The 20057-nt window shown below is 49.2% G+C and overlaps 1 protein-coding gene across 1 annotated transcript in view; it reads left to right on the top strand.

The window, feature by feature from the left end:
* The first annotated feature begins 16710 nt into the window (after positions 1–16710).
* The window catches only part of SMAD3 (SMAD family member 3), a 128828-nt gene continuing 125481 nt past the window's right edge, over positions 16711–20057 (top strand). Inside the window, exon 1 of the mRNA XM_066388124.1 lies at positions 16711–17448. Coding sequence (XP_066244221.1) covers positions 17243–17448 — 206 coding nt within the window. The 5' untranslated portion in view covers positions 16711–17242. The remainder of the gene's footprint in view (positions 17449–20057) is intronic.

Below are 20057 nucleotides of genomic sequence, written 5' to 3'. Positions count from 1 at the left end.
TTTCTTATCAATTTGTAGGAGTTTGCTTTATATTTTGGATAAGTTCCTTAGATATTTGTATGCAAATAACTTTTCTGGACTTTCGGTGTTACTTTTAAATATCTCTTCACTGTCTTTTTCCTGAATAGTTCTTAATTTTAATGAAGTTCGATTTATCCATTTTTAAATGTTACAAATTTTTGTGATTAGTTGTTTTCATGCCCTGTTTAAGAAATCTTTTCCCGCCCCCAAGTCATGAAACAGTTCTGCCATGTTTCCCCCAGAAGTATCATTACTTCTCATGCACATCTTTGTGCTCTAACTACATGCACATGTGTCACTAAACATGCATACTATTGTTTTGTATATCTCTAGACTTTATACAAATAATATACAATAACATGAATAAGATAGCAATATACTAACATATTCTCCAACCTGGTTTTTTTCTGTGCTCGATAGTATATTTATGAGATTAAGCCTGCTGATGGGTGCAGCTCTCATCCATTCACTTTCAGGGACCAGAGCTCAAAGCACCGCACACATAGGTCACCATCTGTTTACCTTTCTTCTGCTGATGGACAATTAGGTTGTTTCCAGGGTTCAGCAGCACAAATAATGCTTTTCTGCACACACGCACAGGTGCCTCCTGGTGTGAGAGTGTGTGTGCGTGCCTCTCCCACCATATAGTCTCAGAGCTGGAGAGACTGGGCACTTGGAGGAAGTGCCTCGGGGCTGCCAAGGAGCCGAGCTGGGGAGAGAGCTGGGTAGCCTGGCTCTGGGCCCTCACTCATTTTAGCCAGAGCAGATTTGCTTTCATGTTTTATGACCTGGCATTCTGTTTAACTCATTGTTTAAAAAAAATAGATTTTGCTTTAAAAATAAAATGTTTGGAAACAAGGGACCGAGTTAAGGCATTGTTGACAAAGCGTTCCAGGTAAACTAGGACTGTGTCAAATGGGAGGAGCTGAGGGACTCCCCTGTAGCCCAAGCAGCTACTGCGTGCTGCTCGCTAGCTGTTTCCATGACTATTCCCGTGCAGCCTCCTTTCTCTCTTCTCCAGCTGGACTTTTTTTTTTTCCAGTTGGGCTCTTGATTTCTGTATCCTCAGTGTCTGGCTCACAAAACATGTGTTGATGGGTTGGTAGATGAATAACCTTTCAGATAACTTGGCACTGTAGTCCTCTCACATTTGTATGTATTACGATTTGCAAACCGCTCTCATATCTAGCTGTTCTTCAAGCCAGGCCAGTCTTTGAGAATTACATGGTGGAAGACTGACTGTTCTCGCTCCACAGGGGAGAATACTGAGGCTCAGGGAGGTGGAGAGGCTCAAGGTCACATGACTGGAAGGACTTGGATCCAGGGCTTTGAATTCTGGCATTGTGCCACATTCCACTGGTGTGTGTGGCCTGAAAACATGGCCTTAATCCAAACAGTAATTAATAACTAACCTGTGGCCCTGGCCTGTGGCTCCGTAGAGAGTGTTGAACGTCTCAGGTTTGATTCCTGGTCAGCACACACAGGAAAAGTGACTATTGGTTTCTCCCCTCTCCCCCTTTCCTCCCTCTCCCCCTTCTTCAGCCAGTGGCTTGATTGGTTCTTGTGTGGCCCCAGGCACTGAGGATGGCTCGGTTAGTCCAGCCTGTCAGCCTCAGCACTAAAAATAGCTTGGTATGCTAGCATCAACCCCAGATGGGGTTGCTCAGTTGGGGCACATTCAGGAGTTTGCCTCACTATCTCCCCTTCTCTCACTTAACCCCCCCCAAAAAAACAATAATAAAAACCCAATAACTAACCTGTGCCTGCTCTCTGTAGTTTATAAGATGTTCTTCCTCAAATGGTCTCTTTTATTCTCTACAACCCTCTGTGGAGTGGATACTATTATTTTTGTCCCTAAACCCACCACTTTTCAAAGAGAGGAAACTAGTACTCAGAGGATGGAGATGTCTCACTCAAGGCCACACTATTATGGGGGAACAGAGCTATACTTGGTATCCAACTCTCAGCTTCCTGTCCCCCCAGCTCTACCCCTTCCGTCACCTTGACTCCCTGCAACAGGGCCCAGAGATGTCCGGGGGCAGCAGGCCTATAAGCAGCTGGAGTGCCTGGCCCTCCCAGGCAGGCCCAGGAAATGGGGTTGGCTCTGCCCTGCTGAGCAGCCCCTCCCATGAGGCCCGGGGTTGTTTTTCTTATCTAAATAAACTCTGCACAAACATGGCCACATTACTCATGAGTAAGTTATTTGCCATAGCATAGCCCAGAGATGGGGAAATTAGTTCACACTGGAACTGTGTTTAACCTGGTAAAATGAATGAGAAAGTGGAGTTTTAGACTCACATCAGCAAGATCCAAAATCTAGTGTCTCAGGCACCCCATGCTTCATCTCAAGCCTGGGACACTTCTGTCCCCGGTCAGTGAGTCCCACTGGAGGACAAGCAGGACCCTCCTGTGCCCGTCTGAGGAAGAGGGTGAGTGAGCTCCAAGGGCAGACTCTGTCTTTCATGGCCTCTGTCTCTCTCCAACGGCTCGCTCCCTCTTTTAAAATTTTTATTTTTAACTTATTGATTTTAGAGAGAGAGGAAGGGGAGGAAAGAGAGAGAGAGAGAGAGAGAGAGAGGAACATTGATCTTTTCCTGTACGTGTCCTGACCAGGGATCGAACAGGCAACCTCTGCGCTTCGGGAGGGCGCTTCCCACTGGCTCTCTTAAGGAAAGAGGAAGAGCAGAGGAGGGAGCTCTGCTGTGTCCTCAGACCTTTTGTAAAATGGGTGCTAGAATCAACACCTGGTTCACATCCCCCACATTTAACTAAATTCCTTCAGCTTCTTGAGTTGGATCTAAAGTAGGAAGGCTCTGGGGCCAGGGGAAGGCTTTAAGGAGCTGTGATGTAAATGAGGATGGGCATCACTTAGTTCAGTGCCTGGCCCAGCACTGCTGTTTATTACTACCCAGGAGGCAGGGAGCTGGGTGGGGGGTGGGAAAGACAGATGATGCTAAAAGCAGTGTATCAAGCCCTGGCCGGTTGGCTCAGTGGTAGAGCATCAGCCCGGCATGTGGAAGTCCTGGGTTCAATTCCCGGGCAGGCCACACAGGAGAAGCGCCCATCTGCTTCTCCACCTTTCCCCCTCTTCTTCCTCTCTCTCTGTCTCTCTCTTCCCCTCCCGCAGCCAAGGTTCCATTGGAGCAAAGTTGGCCTGGGTGCTGAGGATGGCTCCATGGCCTCCACCTCAGGCACTAGAAAGGCTCCAGCCACAGTGGAGCAACGCCCCAGAGGGGCTGAGCATCCCCCCCTGGTGGGCGTGCCGGGTGGATCCTGGTTGGGCACATGCGGGAGTCTGTTTCTCTGCCCCCTGCTTTTAACTTCAGAAAAATACAAAAGAAAAAAAAAAAGCAGTGTATCTTGCCTACTGCCATGTAGCTTTTCACAGGCTTTCCCATCTCTCTTGGCTGTGTTTATTACATCATTTTACAGGTGAGGGCCTGTCTCTCTGATGCCCTTGAGGTGGCCACAGGAGTTGAACACAAACCCTGGAACATGGGGTCTGCCTTTGCAAAGGACTCTCAGACGTAAGATCTCAGCAGAATTCCTGGCAGAGCCGAGAAAAAACCCTTTGTCCCTGGGTCCCAGGTCAGCAGATTCTGGTTACAACAGAATGTTTCTAGGATGCCACCTCGAGTCCCTGGACGTGACTGTGTTGGTTCTAAGGACCACAGGCACTACCTGTGGCTGCTGTCCAGGGCTCTGAAACTGTGGTGTTGGGCGGTGTGGTCACAGGGATCCCTTGCTCCTCTTGACCAGCATTAGACCGACGGGCTCAAGCTTGGAAAGCTGTGGTTATTTCACTGTGTGGACCACGCCTTGGGACTGTCTGATTCATCTCCGTGCTCCCACAGGGACTGCCACTGGGACCAAGCTGGGGGAAGGCCCTGAGATGCCTTGAGAGATCAGGCCCCTCATAGGAAATTCAAACAAAAACAATTCTAAACCTGAAAAAGTATCACCCATTCATGTGCGCTAAACTCAAAATAGCTTCCTTCTAGAGATTCTGATTGCCAAACCCTGGATGAATGCAAGGAAACTGAACTTTTCTCCTTGGGCTGGGAATGGGGCAGGGGAGGGAGGGTGGATGTGCTGTTGGCCCAAGTGCCTACTTGCTCTGCCTCCTGAGTCACCCAGTCTGTGAGGGGCCCTTGCACATAATGAGTGCTCAGCCCACGTCTTCTCAATTGAATGAGGTGTGCCCACTTCCCAGGAGAGGGCTGAGTTCAAGCAGCACTGTGCTGGGGTGTGGCCAGCTCAGCATGCACACATGCACCGTGTGCACACACGTGCACACAAGGATGTGTGGGGACTCAGCAACCTTTCTTTTGCAGTTCCAGTTTGAAGGGACAGCCAAATAGAAACATGTTGTTCTCGGCCTGACCTGTGGTGGCACAGTGGATGGAGCACTGACCTAGAATGCTGAGGTCACCGGTTCAAGTCCCTGGGCTTGCCCGGTCAAGGCACATATGGGAGTTGATGCTTCCTGCTTCTCCCCCCTTCTCTTTCTCTCTCTCCTCTCTAAAATGAATAAAGTCTTTAAAACAACAACAACAACAACAAAAAACATGTTGTTCTCTCTCATTATTAATATTCATGTTTGGAGTTGCCACACCTGGCCAGTTGTGGACTGACTACTGATGCTGACTCACCTCTCTGGGCAAGCTTCCCAGAAGGGTTGGTTCCTAGCCCTGAACCAAATAGAATGCTGGGCCTGGGACCCCCAACTTCACAGTGGTGCAACTCCACAAGTGGATTTTAGACTTCCTAGGGCGGCCCAAGCAGATGCATTGTATGGGTAACACATTCCTCCTAAAACCAGCCTGGCTCCGCTTAACAAGTAACAATGGTAAAAATGTGCTTAATGAAGGCATTACACACCACAAAACCACGGAAAATGGGGCTTGAATTTGAGGGGAGTGTATAATTGTGTGTGTTTTAGACATTAAGTTAAGGCAACGTGGGCTCACTTGGAAAAATCTGAGGGGAGGAGGGAGAGAACCATGAAAATATGAGTCCATGCTACCCAGCTACACTTCAAGGATAGAGTGTTCCTTTGTTAGTGCCTATATGTCCATTTCTCGTTCATTCGTTCAAATATGTATTGACAGACTGCTTTGTGCTAGGTGCTGTCCTGGACCCTGGTGACGCATCCATTAATTAGATAGTTGAGCTCCTGCTCTGTTTATTCAAGTCAGTGGGGACAGGACTCACTTTCTGGCTCCCAAATTAAACTGTGTGCTGCTCAAGGGCAGGCAGCCAGGCTCTTCTCTTGTGTCTCCTCCTCCTCTTCCTCCTCCTCCTCCTCCTCCTCCTCCTCCTCCTCCTCCTCCTCTCCTTCCCTCCCTCCCTTCCTCCCTCCCTCCCCCCTTCCTTCCTCCCTCCCTCCCTTCCTTCCTTTCTCTCCTCCTCCTCTTCCTCCTCCTCCTCTTCTCCTTTCTTCCTTCCCTCCCTCCCTCCTTCCTCCCTTCATCCCTTCTTTCCTTCCTTCCTTCCTTTCTTCCTTCCTTCTCCTCCTCCTTTTCCTCCTCCTCCTCCTTCTTCTTCTTCTACTTCTCCTCCTTCTCCTTCTTCCTCCTCTTCCTCCTCTCCTCCCTCTCCTCCTTCTTCTTCTTCTCCTCCTTCTCCTTCTTCTCCTTCTTCTTTCTCTTCCTCTTTCTTCTTTCTTCTTTCTCCTTCCTCCTCTTCCCCTTCCTCTCCCCTCCTTCTTCCTTCTTTTCCTTCCTCTTCATCTTTTTTTCTGCTCCCTCCTCCTCCTCTTCTCCTCCTCCTTCTCTCTTTCTGGTTTTTTTTTTTTTTTTTATTTTTTTTTAGAGAGAGAAAGAGTGAAGGACAGGAAGGGAGAGAGAGAGAGTAAGAAGCATCAACTTGTAGTTGCTTTCACTTTAGTTGTGCATTGATTGCTTCTCATACTTACCTTGACCAGGGCTAAGCCAGCATCCCCTTGTTCCAGCCATCAACTGTTGGGATTGTGAGAACAATTCCCCTGCTCAAGCCAGTGACTCCACGCTGATAAGCCAAAGCCAGTGACCTCGGGGCTACACATGCTTTATCCACTGTGCGACCCCCCCCCCCCCATCAGGTTTTTGTGGAATTTATTCTACAAAGAACCCTGCACAAATGTGCCCACAATAGATACTCCAGGAACAGGCCCAATGGGTTCACAAATGAAAGTGGTATCATGAGTCCTGATGTCCCAGTAGGTGCTGGACTTCCCTACCCTCTACCACCTCCTCTCCTAGCTGCTTTCCTGGGCCTCCTGGGTGGCCCTGGCAGGATCGGGTTCTGGGAGTTTAGCTGTTGATTAAAGCTGACAGGAACTTGAGGTGTTACTCTCCCGCAGTCATTTGTATCTAGTTAGGGGATTCCCAAAGACCAGAGGAATGTGTCTCTAGGACAGAATTAGAAGATCAGAGCCAGAGGCAGAGGCACAAAGGCAAACAGGCTTCACCAGAGGAATGACAGCTCCATGGCAGAGATTAAAGGAGGATTCCAAGGCAGGATGGAACTCAGTAATCTACTTGTAGTGTCTGAGTCACAAATTTACAATCCCCACAGCCAGTCTAAGCCCTTAATTTTACAGATGAAGAAACCGAGAATGTAATTGTATGTATCATGCATGTTGGGAGCAGGTCCATTGATAGAGTCAGACGCTCCAGACCCCTGGTACCCAGTCAAGGCAGTTCTCCCACCACTTAACCAGGCATCAAGCCTCAGATACTTGTAGGCAAGTCATAGTCATCCTCTTCATCGTGAGGTCATTCCTGGTGGAGACCTGTGTGTTATCCTGCACCATGCTCCATTGATTCTTTCGGCCCCTGTCTTGCCATAGTAATTATTTGAGGGCAGTAAAAATATAGTGCAACCAACAATGGAATCCACATGAGAAACAGCAGGATTGTGGTCCAGGTTGCATGATTTTTAGCAATTGGCCCTCAAACCAATCTCCATATAAATCCTTCTGTGCTAACACTGCAAGTCAGGCTTCCTGGCAACTCCTAACCCAACGGCTGAATGAGCACTGGGTTGAGAGCCTGCCATGTAAGTCAGGATGCCACGCGTCAGTTATGAGATTGTGGGTGTATCACTTAATCTTTCTGGGTCTCAATTTCCTAATTATTAATGCATTAACCTTGCAAACACTTATTAAGCACCTTCGAGGTGTTTGGGCATGTCTTGGGGATAGAATAGAGCTCTGGAGACGAGTGTGGCTAGACACTTAGATTTGGAAGTCATTTTATAAAAGTTAGGTGAGACTCAAGGGTGAATAAGATCACCCAGGGAGAGGATGTAAGAGAATGGAGGCAAGTAAGTCCCAGGCTGGGGGGAACCCTAGCACCTATGGGGGGGGCAGGGGGAGAGTTCTGAAATGCATCGTCACCTATATTGCCTGCTGATAATAACGCCCTATAATTCTTCACCTTAGGGCAGGCAGTTAGCTCTCTGCTCTAAGCTGATAGGTCTTTTAGCAGAGACCCTTTTTCATTTGGTGATTTAAGAAAAAAACACAAAAATTCCACAGCTAAAGCTTGAAGCTCTCCAGTCCCCTTGAATGGAGCTACTGATGACTGAGTGAGACAACAAGGAAAGATTCTGTCCCAGGTGTAATCTCACTTTATGCAGCCGGTATGGTGATCTTTCAGGGAACCATTTTGTCATGGCATCAAAAGTAGCAATTCGTGCCCTGGCCAGATAACTCAGTTGGCTAGAGCATTATCCTGAAGCACAGAGGTTGTCGGTTTGATCCCTGGTCAGGGCACAGGAAAAGATCAAAGTTCCTGTCTCTTTCTCTCTCTCTCCCTGCCTCTCCCTCTAAAATCAATAAAATAAACATTCAAAAAAATCTATAAGAAAAAAGTATTAATTCTTTTAGGGATTTATTCTAAGAAAAAAATCAGAGAGGTATACAAATGCTTATGTACAAAAGTGTTTTTAGAAAGCACTTTTATGATTGCTACATAAGATTGAAAGCAACTACATGTCCAATAGTGGGAAACCAGTTTAGTAAATTATAATAGATCCATGCGACAGAATGCTCCATAGTTATGCAAAATAAGGTAGTAAATGTGCATTTATTGACATAGGAAGTCGTTCACAGTATAATGAAGCAGTTGGCTGCAGAATGATTATTTCTAGGTACTGTTTACTGCTTGTCTTCATTGTGATTGAAAGCAAGAACTGTCTAGCAGGATCATCTGAGCAAGGTCACTCATTAATGTCACCTCCCCATGTCTCAGTGTCCTCTTCTGGAAAAGGGATGATAATAACATCCACCACAGGCAGTTTGTAAAAATCAAGTTAACCTAATCCATGTATAGTGCTTAGAATAGGGCCTAGCACTCCTAAGACCTCATTATTATTTTTAAAAAACATCTTTATTGAGACAAAATCCACATATCATACAGTCCACCCATTTAAAAATGTAAATTTCAATTGAGTTTAGTACATTCAGAGTTGTACAAGGGTCACCACCATCAGTTTTAGAGCATTTTCATTCCCCAGAGACAAACCTTGTTTCCAACAGAAGTTGCTGTCCACACCCACCCTCCCCCATCCCCTGGAAACCAGAAATGTACTTTCTGTCTCTATGGTTGGCTTCTTCTGGGCATTTCCTAGAAACGGGGTCATACAACATGTGGCCTTTCATGAGCTGTTCTTTTGCTTAGCATTGTTTTCAAAGGTCATCCGTACCATTTTCATTGCAGATAGCTTTTTTTAACTGATGTTATTATTAAAAAACATTTTTTTTTAAACGCCTCTACAATGAAAACATGTTACTTTTGTAACAAAAACAGCCACCACGAAACTCATCTATCTTAAAGTGGGTTAGGTTGAAACGCCAGGACGAGGGACAGATTTTCCTGTTTCTCTAACGTTTATTTCATCCCTTCAGAGACTGAGTCAACCACAGAATGTTTCCAGATCCCGGGTTGTATGTAAAGGGCAGAATATTCTAGACGTGTGTGTTAATCTGAGAGAGGAGGAGTCACGCCTCTCCTTTTATACACCGGTGCCTGACAACACTGCAGCGTGGGCGGCCCGCCCCGGGCCCTGCAGTCCGCAAAGCCGGCGGCCAGTCTATGCACCAAGGCCTCGGCCCTCCCCCTGCGGAACCCACACTCCTCACCTGCACGGACCCCACTCTGCCCTGACCCCACACTGGTCTTCTTTTTCTCTCTTTAAAATATTATTTTGATTGAGATATAACTTTGATATAGTATACTCTATTCATTTTAAATGTAAAAATAGCTTGCCGATATATTAAAAATAAAGTTATCTAGTCTCGCTGACTTGAGAGAGCTAGATCTTCATTTTGGCACACCACACTTTGGTGGCTGTCCACATGCCTGTGTGCTTTTAAATATAAGTGCAATTATAAGGAACCAACAGGTTTCCGACTGTGATTAGTTGTGTACAGATTGCAGATGGAAGCTGGACTGAGGGAGATCCTGGGCCTGAGCCAAGCCTACGTGTGTGACTCTTACGATCTCAGAAAATAGGAAAGGGAAAACACAGTGATCCCTGTGAAGGTATATACATATAAGATACAAAGACAAAAGCATGTGAACCCAGGGAGAAAAATCACATGTTGTGTACCCGTTTCACTTAAACATATAGGGCTGGACTTTGTGAAGTAATATGACCTGAACAAGACAGATCTCAGAGGCCTAGGCAGACAGAGACAGCTAATACAACACACACCTCAATTTCAACACCTGTGTATACAGAGAGGGTGACACAATGGTAAAAATCACACACACACACACACACACACACACACACACACGCACGCACGCATGCGCGCGCGCGCGCGCGCGCGCCTACTAGGATCCTTTACTGACCCCCAACTCCCAGACCTGCCACGTCTGAACTCTGGGATGGAGCTCCTACAGAGAAACCGGAAAGAGCTCTGTGAACCTTGCCCTAGGCTCCACTGCCTGCCCACATGCCATCCTGTCCTCACCCTCAGCCCAGGCCCCGGGCCTCAGTCTGCACATAGCTGCCCTGTTCCTCACCCCAGGTTCAGTCCCCTGCCCCCCAAACTCCCTAAGTCAGACCTGGTCCTTCCTCTCAATACCTTCCTTGGGCAATGCCTACAGCCTTCTATCACAGTCCCGTTCTCCCAGGGGCACTCTGTAATCTACACTGGCGACCCTGCTGGGGGACTCTGGGGACAGAGAAGCCCCTGCTGGGCTGGCACTCAGGAGTCAGCAGTACAGGACGGACAACAGCAGCTGAACTCCCTGCATCGCTGGTCCCACCTCTGTGAAGCAGCAACAGCAAAACCACCTTGTGGTGACTGAGAACTTCAAACAAGATCCTACCCTTGAAGGCCCCTGCCCAGAGCCTGCAGCCCAGAGCGCGTGCAGAGCAGACCCAGCAATGGCATGAGTCCCCAGGCCCTCAGTGCCCGAAGCCGTCAGGTCTGAGCCTACACTTTCCTAGGGGTTGCCATGAAGCAGGCATTTAAAATAGTTTTGTCTAGGTTCTTCAAATGAGGGATATCATGATTACTGGGCTGGAAGGTTTTGGAGACTAAAGGCTCTGTCTTTTGAGAGAACCAGAGAACAATTAGTATACTGACTACCATGTGTTGAGTATTTTGAGGGTGAGAGTATAGGAATGGGGGATCAGGGTAAGGGTGGAAATAAATAAATAAATTCACAGATCCAGTAATTCATTTATTTATTTCCTCCCTTACCCTGATCCCCCATTCCTATACTCCCACCCTCAAACATCTATGCCACTGTGTTCAACTTTTTTTTCCTATTTTATTTATTGTGGCAAATATATATATATATTTGTATATTTATATACATAAGATTTACCATCTTAACCATTCTTAAGCGTACAGTTTTATGGCATCAAGTAGATTCGTGTTGTTATACAATTATCACCACCAGAACTTATTCATCTTCCTAACTGATGATGGGAAGTGTTACCCATTCAACACTAACTCCCCATTCCACCCTCCCCCCAGCCCCTGGCAACCACCATTCTACTCTCTGTCTCTATGAATTTCACTATCCTAGATACCTCATATAAATGGAATATATAGTACTTGGGGTTTGATTTTTGTAACTGGCACAATATCTTCAAGATTCATCCATGGCCGCTCATCAACAAAACAACACAGAATAAGTGCTGGCGAGGATGTGCAGAAAAGGGAACCCTCCTGCACTGCTGGTGGGAATGCAGACTGGTGCAGCCACTGTGGAAAACAGTATGGAGATTCCTCAAGAAATTAGAAATCGAACTGCCTTTTGACCTAGCTATCCCACTTTTAGGAATATACCCCAAGAACACCAGCACTGTTTCAAAAGGAGAAATGCACCCGCATGTTTGTGGCAGCATTGTTCACAATAGTGAAGATCTGGAAACAGCCCAAGTGTCTGTCAGTAGACGAGTAAATTAAAAAGCTGTGGTACATATATACAAGGGAATACTATGGGGCCATGAAAATGAAGGAAATCTTACCTTTTGTGACAACATGGATGGACCTGGAAACTATTATGTTAAGTGAAATAAGCCAGGTGGAAAAAGAAAAATATCATATGACCTCACTCATTTCAGTAATCCAATGAACAATGTGAACTGAAGAATGAAATTGAGACAGAGGAGAGATCAAAGGGACCAGAGGAAAAAAAGGACAGAGGGAAGGGGATGATAGGATGGGATAAACCTTAAGGGAAGGGGGAAAGGGCGCTATAGGGAGAGGGACAAGGGAGATGTTGAGGGGAATACGGGGGAGGGGGGATGCATTTTGGGCAACACTAGAATCTATGTAAACACAATAAATTAAAATCAATAATAATAAAAAAAGATTCATCCATGGTGCAGCATGTGACAGGACTTACTTCCTTTTCAGGCTGCATAATGTCCCATTGTATGTATATACAAATTCTTTTTATCCATTCATCTATCAATAGACACTTGGGGTTGTTTCTATCTTTTGGCTATCGTGAATAATGTTGCTAGGAATATGGGCGTACAAACATCTGTTTGAGTCCTTGCTTTTGTTTCTTTTGGGTATATACCCAGAAGTAGAATTGCTGGATCAAGTGGTAATATGATGTTTAATTTTTGAGGAACCACCATACTGTTTTCCACAGTGGCTGCATCATTTTACATTTCCATCTGCAATGTACAAGGGTTCCTATTTCTCCACATCCTCACCAACACTTGTTATTTTCTGTTATTTTTATTTTATTTTATTTGTATTTTTCCGAAGCCACAAACGGGGAGGCCATCAGACAGACTCCCGCATGCGCCCGACCGAGATCCACCCGGCATGCCCACCAGGGGGCGATGCTCTGCCCATCCCGGGTGTCTCTCTTGCAACCAGAGCCACTCTAGCGCCTGAGGCAGAGGCCACAGAGCCATCCTCAGCGCCCGGGCAAACTTTGCTCCAATGGAGCCTTGGCTGCGGGAGGGGAAGAGAGAGACAGAGAGGAAGGAGAGGGGGAGGGGTGGAGAAGCAGATGGGTGCTTCTCCTGTGTGCCCTGGCCGGGAATCAAACCCGGGACTTCTGAACGCCAGGCCGACGCTCTACCACTGAGCCAACCGGCCAGGGCCATTTTCTGTTATTTTGATAATAGCCATCCTATTGGGTGTGAAGTAGTTCAATGTGTATTTTTTTGTTTGTATGACTTGTTTCAAAATGTATATAATTGTTTCATATATATGTAATTTTTACATAAGTAGCATGTTATTTTACTTCATTATCTATGTTACTATTTTCACTAGAAACTGTTTTTAAGATCCAGCCATTTGTTTTGTATACACAGACCTCATTGCTTCTAACCTCTGCATCTTACTCTATGGTGAACATCAACTATATCCACACCTACTGAAAACATACTATGTGCTCGTGGCAAGCTCTCTGCAGGGGTTATTAGAGTCCTTACAACAACCGTAAGAAGTAGGCATTATTATTATTATTATTATCCCTATGACATGGGTGCAAAAACAAACACAGAGATTTAAGGGGCTTGCCCCAAGTCACTCAGCTGGAAGTGGTAGAACTAGAATTTAACTCCAGTCTGCCAGGTGCCTGGGAAGAGCTCGCTGTGTGTAAGGTGCCACAAAGAGCTATAGAAAGAGTTCCAACTGAGGACTGAGGCTCCCTCTCTGGTGAGGGCACTGTGATGAGAGTTCAGGGTCTGATTAGATCCTGACTTATTTCCATACTGCAAATCACCTCCCTTCACCAGATGTCACTTTATGTCCGTGTCAAATAAAGACAGAACAATTTTAATGCTCTTTCTAGACTCACCATCTGTTGATAAAACACACTTTAGCCAGAGAAAAAATAATCAGGATTGAAATCAGGTGTTTCTTTCCTTCCAGTGTTCCACCTGGGAGCCACTCCAAACATATGAAAACCCCTTGGCAAGTCTGCTTACATGGTTCCTTCCTGATAGGACTGACTATTCTCAGGGAAATACAGTTGCTGCCTCTAGTCCCAGCCCACCTCTCTTGAACTTTGCACTTACCATGATGAAAAATTAACTGGGCTATCGTTTCCCTTCCAAGGACAACCTCTGCAAAAGCTGGCCTGGCTGGGCCCCAGGAGACCAAGCGCCAGAACAGTTCCTATCCATCTGGAGCCGCCCACCCATTCCCTGCCAGAGTCAGGGAGCAGGCAGGGTCCTCTTGGCACCCAGAGGAATCCACTCTGCAGCCCGCCTTGCTGCTCTGTGAAACTGGGCTTGTTCCCTCAGCTCTTCCAGTGGAGAAATCGAGGCTAGAGGAGAAAGAACTAGCCCAGAAATGGCACTTGTTGGGCTCACAGTTAGGTCCAGCAGTTTTTCTGCATGCACAGCGGTCCGTTTCCCACAGATGCCAGCATGCAAAGGAATTTCAGGAAAGCACCGTTAGTCACACTAACTAGCTACTGACTAGTTAGATCCTCCCCACAGGAAAATGAGAGGGCTACCTGAGGGGCCCTTCCCATGCCATGATGTTTCAGGGTTAGGGATATGCCAGGCCCTTCCACTCCATTTAATCTGCAGGTCTGTCAGTCTCCTTACCTCCACAGTGCAAACTGCCTCCCTTGACCAGACCTCACTTCTGCCTGTGTAAAACAGGGGTCCCCCAAACTTTTTACACAGGGGGCCAGTTCACTGTCCTTCAGACCATTGGAGGGCTGGACTATAAAAAAACTATGAACAAATCCCTATGCACACTGCACATATCTTATTTTAAAGTAAAAAAAACAAAACGGGAACAAATACAATACTTAAAATAAAGAACAAGTTAATTTAAATCAACAAACTGACCAGTATTTCAATGGGAACTATGCTTCTCTCACTGACCACCGGAAGTATGATGGGGGGGGGGCTGGATAAATGGCCTCAGGGGGCTGCATGCGGCCTGGCCCGCGGGCTGTAGTTTGGGGACCCCTGGTGTAAAATAAGGGGCTTGCATTGGAGAAGAACAATTTTAATGCTCTTTCTGGATTCACCACTCTACATAGTAAGATCCCCGTCCCCAATTCTTACTGATGAGAGAACAGAGGCCCAATGGGGTGAAGGGAGGGAGAGAGCCAGGGTTGAGAGGCAGTCAGTCGTTGATGAAGCTTGAGGTCCTTTCACTTTGACCACCTTACAACAGTAGGATCTGCTTGATTTGATTCAGGTTAAAATTAACATTTTACTAGATGATGACTCAGGGCCCCTTTCTCCTAGGCACACACCTCCCACCCTTCAGCTTCCCATTTTTCATTTCAACGGTCCCAGGAATGAGTGCATGTCTAACTGAACTGAGCTCCCTCATCCACACTGCTTTTCGTGGCCTTCTCAGTGACCCCAAGGCGTGCTTTTCCTGCTTTACAACATTTGACTGTTTGCAAACCTTTTCACATTAAGTTCCCACACCATCTCACAGGTGAGCAAACATTTCTTGTAGTGTCACAACAGTAGGCCTGTGTAATGAACTTTTGTTTTGCAAAGAACTCTATCACCGAGGTCAACATTACCTTCCATAACTGTAAGACTGGGTGCTGTGGGAAGAATGTGGACTGAGGCCTCACAGAGCACGGGGTTCTGCTCCCAGCTCTGCTGCTTAGAACCCTGACTGAGTATTGTACTTTCTGTAAATGGGAGGCCTAGGGACGTCTATCTCCAGGGCCATTGTGAAGATTAAATCAGAGGGCAGCACTTGGGCTGCCTGGCATGAAAAAAACCATCAGTCTGTTGTCTTCCTTCCTTTGCTTTTGTGTTGAGGGCTTGGACGAAGGGAGTGAAACCTAGGGCCACAGTGGCTCCAAGTTAGCCAAATGACCAGCCAGAAACGAGAACCAGGTCCATAAGCCCCAGTTGGGGTTCAGGGATTCTGCTTTAAGGTCCAGGCAGGCTGGGACTTAGAAGGGAAGGGCAAAGAGCCAGCGCTCAGCAGCAACAGCTGACTGGCTTGTGGGAGGCCCTTCTCTCCAACAAGCCAGGGACCCCCGCAGCTTCTGCGCTGACTTTGTGGATTCAGCCCAACCTCACAGGGCTTTGTAACTCACCAAGCTTGAAGGCTTGCAGATAACTTCTTTCTTACACCGGGGGTTTCCCGCTGTTAAAAACAAACAAAGGCCTCAGATACCAGGCTACACGCCTGGTAGGGGAGGGGCAGCATGAGAAAGGCCCGGGGGCCCTGGGGTAACTAACTCCTGAAAGCAGTTGAAGGCTTGTGGGCAGATGAACCTGAATTCTGCTGGTGGAAACAAAGTTCCCAGCGCTCCCCAAACCCCGGTGTTTCCTCGCTTCCCAAGGCTAGCTTTTGAATACATAAATTACCCGAGCTCTCCCCTTTTGCCCCACTGTTTGCAAGTTCACAGCTTTGGGGGGAAAAGCTCTCTCCTTCTGTTTATTGAGTGTCGAATTTCGAATGTTTCTGTATCATAAGATTCCAAACACCCTGTAATGTAATTTCCTCCCAAAGATAAATTCTAAAGCGCCCCCATTCATTCTTTTATGAACTCAACAGATGTCTTTGCAGCTCATTTTCTACCGGGCATTCATTCACAAGGCTCAAGGGACGCCTGGCTTCAGCTATTACCCGTCCCAGGGAGTCACTGAGGTTCCCAAATATCCACCTTTGAGATCTCACTCCTCCCTGCTCCCTACTACTCCTCGCAGTGTCGGGGCTTTCAGCCGGTGTGATCTCAGCGACGAGAGAACAAAAACAGTCCCGGGGGCGGGCGCCCGCCACTGTCCCTGACCGGGATCAGCGCGCCTGAGTCCAAGTGCGCGCCCCGACTTCCTGGGCCTCAGCCTTCTGTAGGCTCCCTCTCGGACCAGGGTCCTCCCAGGGGTGCACAGCCAGCCTTTGGCCAGACGGAGCTCATTCGGTCAGAATCTAAATTCTCCAGCCTGCAACTCCAACTGAGCTTCCTGAGTGTGGGTTCCGCGCCGGAGGCCCCCGCTAGCCTCTTCTTTCCCACGACTTCCTCCCGGGGCCCGCCGGACTCAGGTCGGGGCCGCGCGGGGTCCTGCGCTCTCCAGCCCGGGAGGCCGCTGTTCCCAATCGCTCACGTGGGCGTGCTCCACGCGGGGCTGGGGAGGCTGGGTACCCTCCCGGAGGCAGGGGGCGGGCAGGGCGCCCGGGGGAGGAGGTGGCGGGGAGCGGGGGAGGAGGCGGGGAGCCCCGGCGGCAAGGGGGCGGTGACAGCACTTGGAAAGGAGGCTGCACGCGGATTTGCATGAAACACAGACTGGGAGCGGGCGGGAGCGGGAGCTGGAGCGCGGCGCACGGCCCAGGCCGGCGCAGGGAGCGAGCAAGCGAGCGGTGAAGGAGGCGGGCAGCGGAGAGGCCAGGCTTCCGAGGCGGAGGGATCTGCGCATCAAAGCGATCGAGGCGAGCAAAGTTTGGCTGGGGGTTGGACTTTCTTCCTGGAGGCGGCACCCAAACAGCCACCCCGTGCGGAAACCCAAACTTTCTTCTGCCACTCCGAGGCTCGCGGCCGCCGCCTCCGCCCCGCGTTCGGGGCCTGCCAGACCCGGCGCCGCTGTCGTCCGCCAGCCGCCTTCCCCACTGCTCTTCTCTCTGCCGTGGTAGTCCCGCAGGCTCCAGCGCCTGGGCCCGGCCCGGCCCGGAGAACGGGCAAGTTCGCCGAGAGTTGAGGCGAAGAATTTTGGGCGTCCCGGCCCAGCGCCCCTCTGCGCCCCCGGCGTCCCGCCGCGCCCAGCCCCGCCGGGGGCGCCCCTCGGCGCCCGAGCGCCCTCTCCAACCATGTCGTCCATCCTGCCCTTCACCCCGCCGATCGTGAAGCGCCTGCTGGGCTGGAAGAAGGGCGAGCAGAACGGGCAGGAGGAGAAGTGGTGCGAGAAGGCGGTCAAGAGTTTGGTCAAGAAGCTCAAGAAGACAGGGCAGCTGGACGAGCTGGAGAAGGCCATCACCACGCAGAACGTCAACACCAAGTGCATCACCATCCCCAGGTGGGGGCCCGGGCGACCCTGGGGGCGCGCCGGCCCAGCCCCCTGGCGCAACAGGGCCGGCCGGGTGGGGTTGGACAGGGAGAGAGAGAGAGAGCGAGAGAGAGAAAGAGAGAGAGTATGTGTGTGTGTAAGGGGTGAGGGGGGAGAGAGAGAGTGTATGTGTGTATGTGCAAGGGGTGAGGGGTGGGAGCACGGGCAGAAAGGGGACCCCAAACAAAACCTCCTCTGGATTTGCAGATTCAGAGCCTGAGGCTTCCACGCGGCACGCTCACTTCCAGACCTCACATTCGCTTTTCACCTCCCGAGAAGGGGGTGGGGGTGCTGCTGGAATTGACCGCCCCCACTCCGGGGAGCTTCGGGCTCAAAGTTGAGGCCGCTTTGTTCGGCTCCGCCGGCCGGAGCCCCTCCTCCGCTGCCGCCTCCCGCCCCCGCGGCCCGCGCTCGTGGAGGTGGTGGTGTCTCTCCCTTTCTTTTCTTCAGCCCTGTACCCCCACGTCTTTCCTCCTCAACAGGAATGCAGTCGGTACAGCTGGGGTTGTGGGTGAGGAGCGGGAGCCTTGTGATTGACAGATTCCTTCTTCGTTCTCTCTTTGCCTTCGGGATTAGCATTTTTATCGAGTATTTTTAGACTTGGTTGTGCCAGTCTCCCGCCCCACTCCGCACACACTCACTTTGGTTGCAGCGCAATGCTCTGACTTTCAAATATGAGACAAGTGGCAGAGAGTAGGATTCCCTCCCCCCTCGGCTGTCTCCCCCGACCGCTTTATGCCCTCCTTTCAGTCGGAGATTTCGGGTTGATGCAGAAGCGAGGGGGTCTTAGAGCCGGCCAGATAACAAAACGCACGGAAAGTGGGCCTCGCCGTGGCCTTTGCATTCCTGCAGAGCCCTCCTTCCCAAAGCGCTTTGCCATCTGTCTGGACCTCCTTTATAATCCACGTTGCGCTAGCTAGGTTGGGGTGGAGGAGCTCACAGATGGCTGATAGAAGGGGTCAGTGACTCCTCTTCAATCCCAGGACTTTCTGTTAGTTTAGCTGTGCCTCGCTGGAGATTGGGGTGTGGTGGGCACCTTGGCCTCCTGTCTCTCTCAGCCTCTGAAGTCTGACTCTGTACCAAGGAAGGTGTGTGTGTGTGTGTGTGTGGGGGGGTGCCCTTGGGGTCCCAGGCTGCAGAGGAATGAGTAGAGGATCCCCACGACTTGAGCCCCACAGAGACTCATCCTTGCTTGTGGGCCAGGAGAGGACTCCATCCTTGGCCACCTGCTTGGAGCAGCTGTACAAGGGCTGCCAGCCGTGTCAGGCAGGCACAAAGCAACATCTGTCCCTGGGAACCCAAGGCTGGCCTCCTCTGGAAATAAATGCCACATATGGTGGGAGCGCTGACTTAAAAAATAATAATTTTTTTTTTTAACTGGGTGGATCCAGTCAATAAAGGGGGAGGGAAGGCGGTGTGCTGTCTGGGAAGTGCACTCTGGGCGTGTGATCTGGAGCCAGAACTGACTTCAGAGGAGGTGGTGTGATGTGATGGTCAGTGAGCCCTGGGTTCTGGTCCCAACTCTGCTTCTTAATTCTTCTTTATCCTTTTGGTGGGTAGGGTGAGTGAGTGTCCTGCTTCTCCTGCCTGGGGAGGTGTTTCCAAAGTCTGCCTTCTTAGCTGCCCAGGTGCATTGAGGACAGTGCTTTATGCCTTGGAACAGAAAAAAAAAAATCACTTATAAAATAAGCAGCTGTGTAAAGTGTTTTACAGTTTACAGAAGACTTTCATGAAACTGAGAAAGAAACTCCTGGAAAACAGATAAAGCAGTTAGGCTTAGGATTTATCTCATTTTTTTTAAGTTGAGAAAACTTTGGAGGGGAGAGGTGAAGAGGCTGGCCGTGGTAGACCTGGGATTCCGACCCAATGTGCTCCTTTTCCGGCCCCCTGCTGCTGTTTACTTTGAAGGTTCTGAATACATTCTTTGTTGAATGTTAAAGTACTGTTAACCGGGAGTGGGGGGAGAGGGCAGTGTGGATCTTTGTTGGTAAGGTTGCTAATGTTCAGTCTGTGGGCTGGGGACAGCCTGGAGGGGATGCCTTGCTTTCTCCCCTGCCTTGGTAAAAGTTTGACCTCTGGGGGCACATAACTTGGGTCTGCTTTTTCCTCTTCCAAAGCTCTCTGCAGCCTGAGGCATATGAAGCTTTCGATGTTTCTGAGAGTTCAAGCTAACTTGCTCCTTGGTCTCTCACCACTGTGTTAGGACCAAGACATCTTCTACCTGCCTGGCAAGGACCTAAGGAGGCAGATTTAGTTTCATCTTTTCTCAGGGAAACTCAGTTACTTGGGTGGATCCAGACAAAATGGATTTCCATCCCTGGGTTTTGTGCCCACGCCGCTGGGTCACCTTGTCTCCCTTGGCAACAGTCGCTGCTGTTTTGGTCGTGGGCAGAAAACGAAAGGCCATGTCTTGGGGACGTGGTTAGCTGGCCTCATGCTAGTGACATCCGATGTGTCTATTAAGCTCTGTAGATTGTGGTACTGCTTGTCAAATTGTCTCTCTCCATACTTCCTTTTATAAGTTATCCTACTGTGTTTGAGGGTTGGGGCACTGGGTACTTAAAAGTGCTCTGTGAGAT

This window comes from Saccopteryx leptura, chromosome 6 (assembly GCF_036850995.1).
Source record: "Saccopteryx leptura isolate mSacLep1 chromosome 6, mSacLep1_pri_phased_curated, whole genome shotgun sequence".
Lineage (NCBI taxonomy): Eukaryota > Metazoa > Chordata > Mammalia > Chiroptera > Emballonuridae > Saccopteryx > Saccopteryx leptura.
The sequence above is the reverse complement of the archived record's forward strand: the minus strand, read 5'-3'. Positions and strand labels throughout refer to the sequence as shown.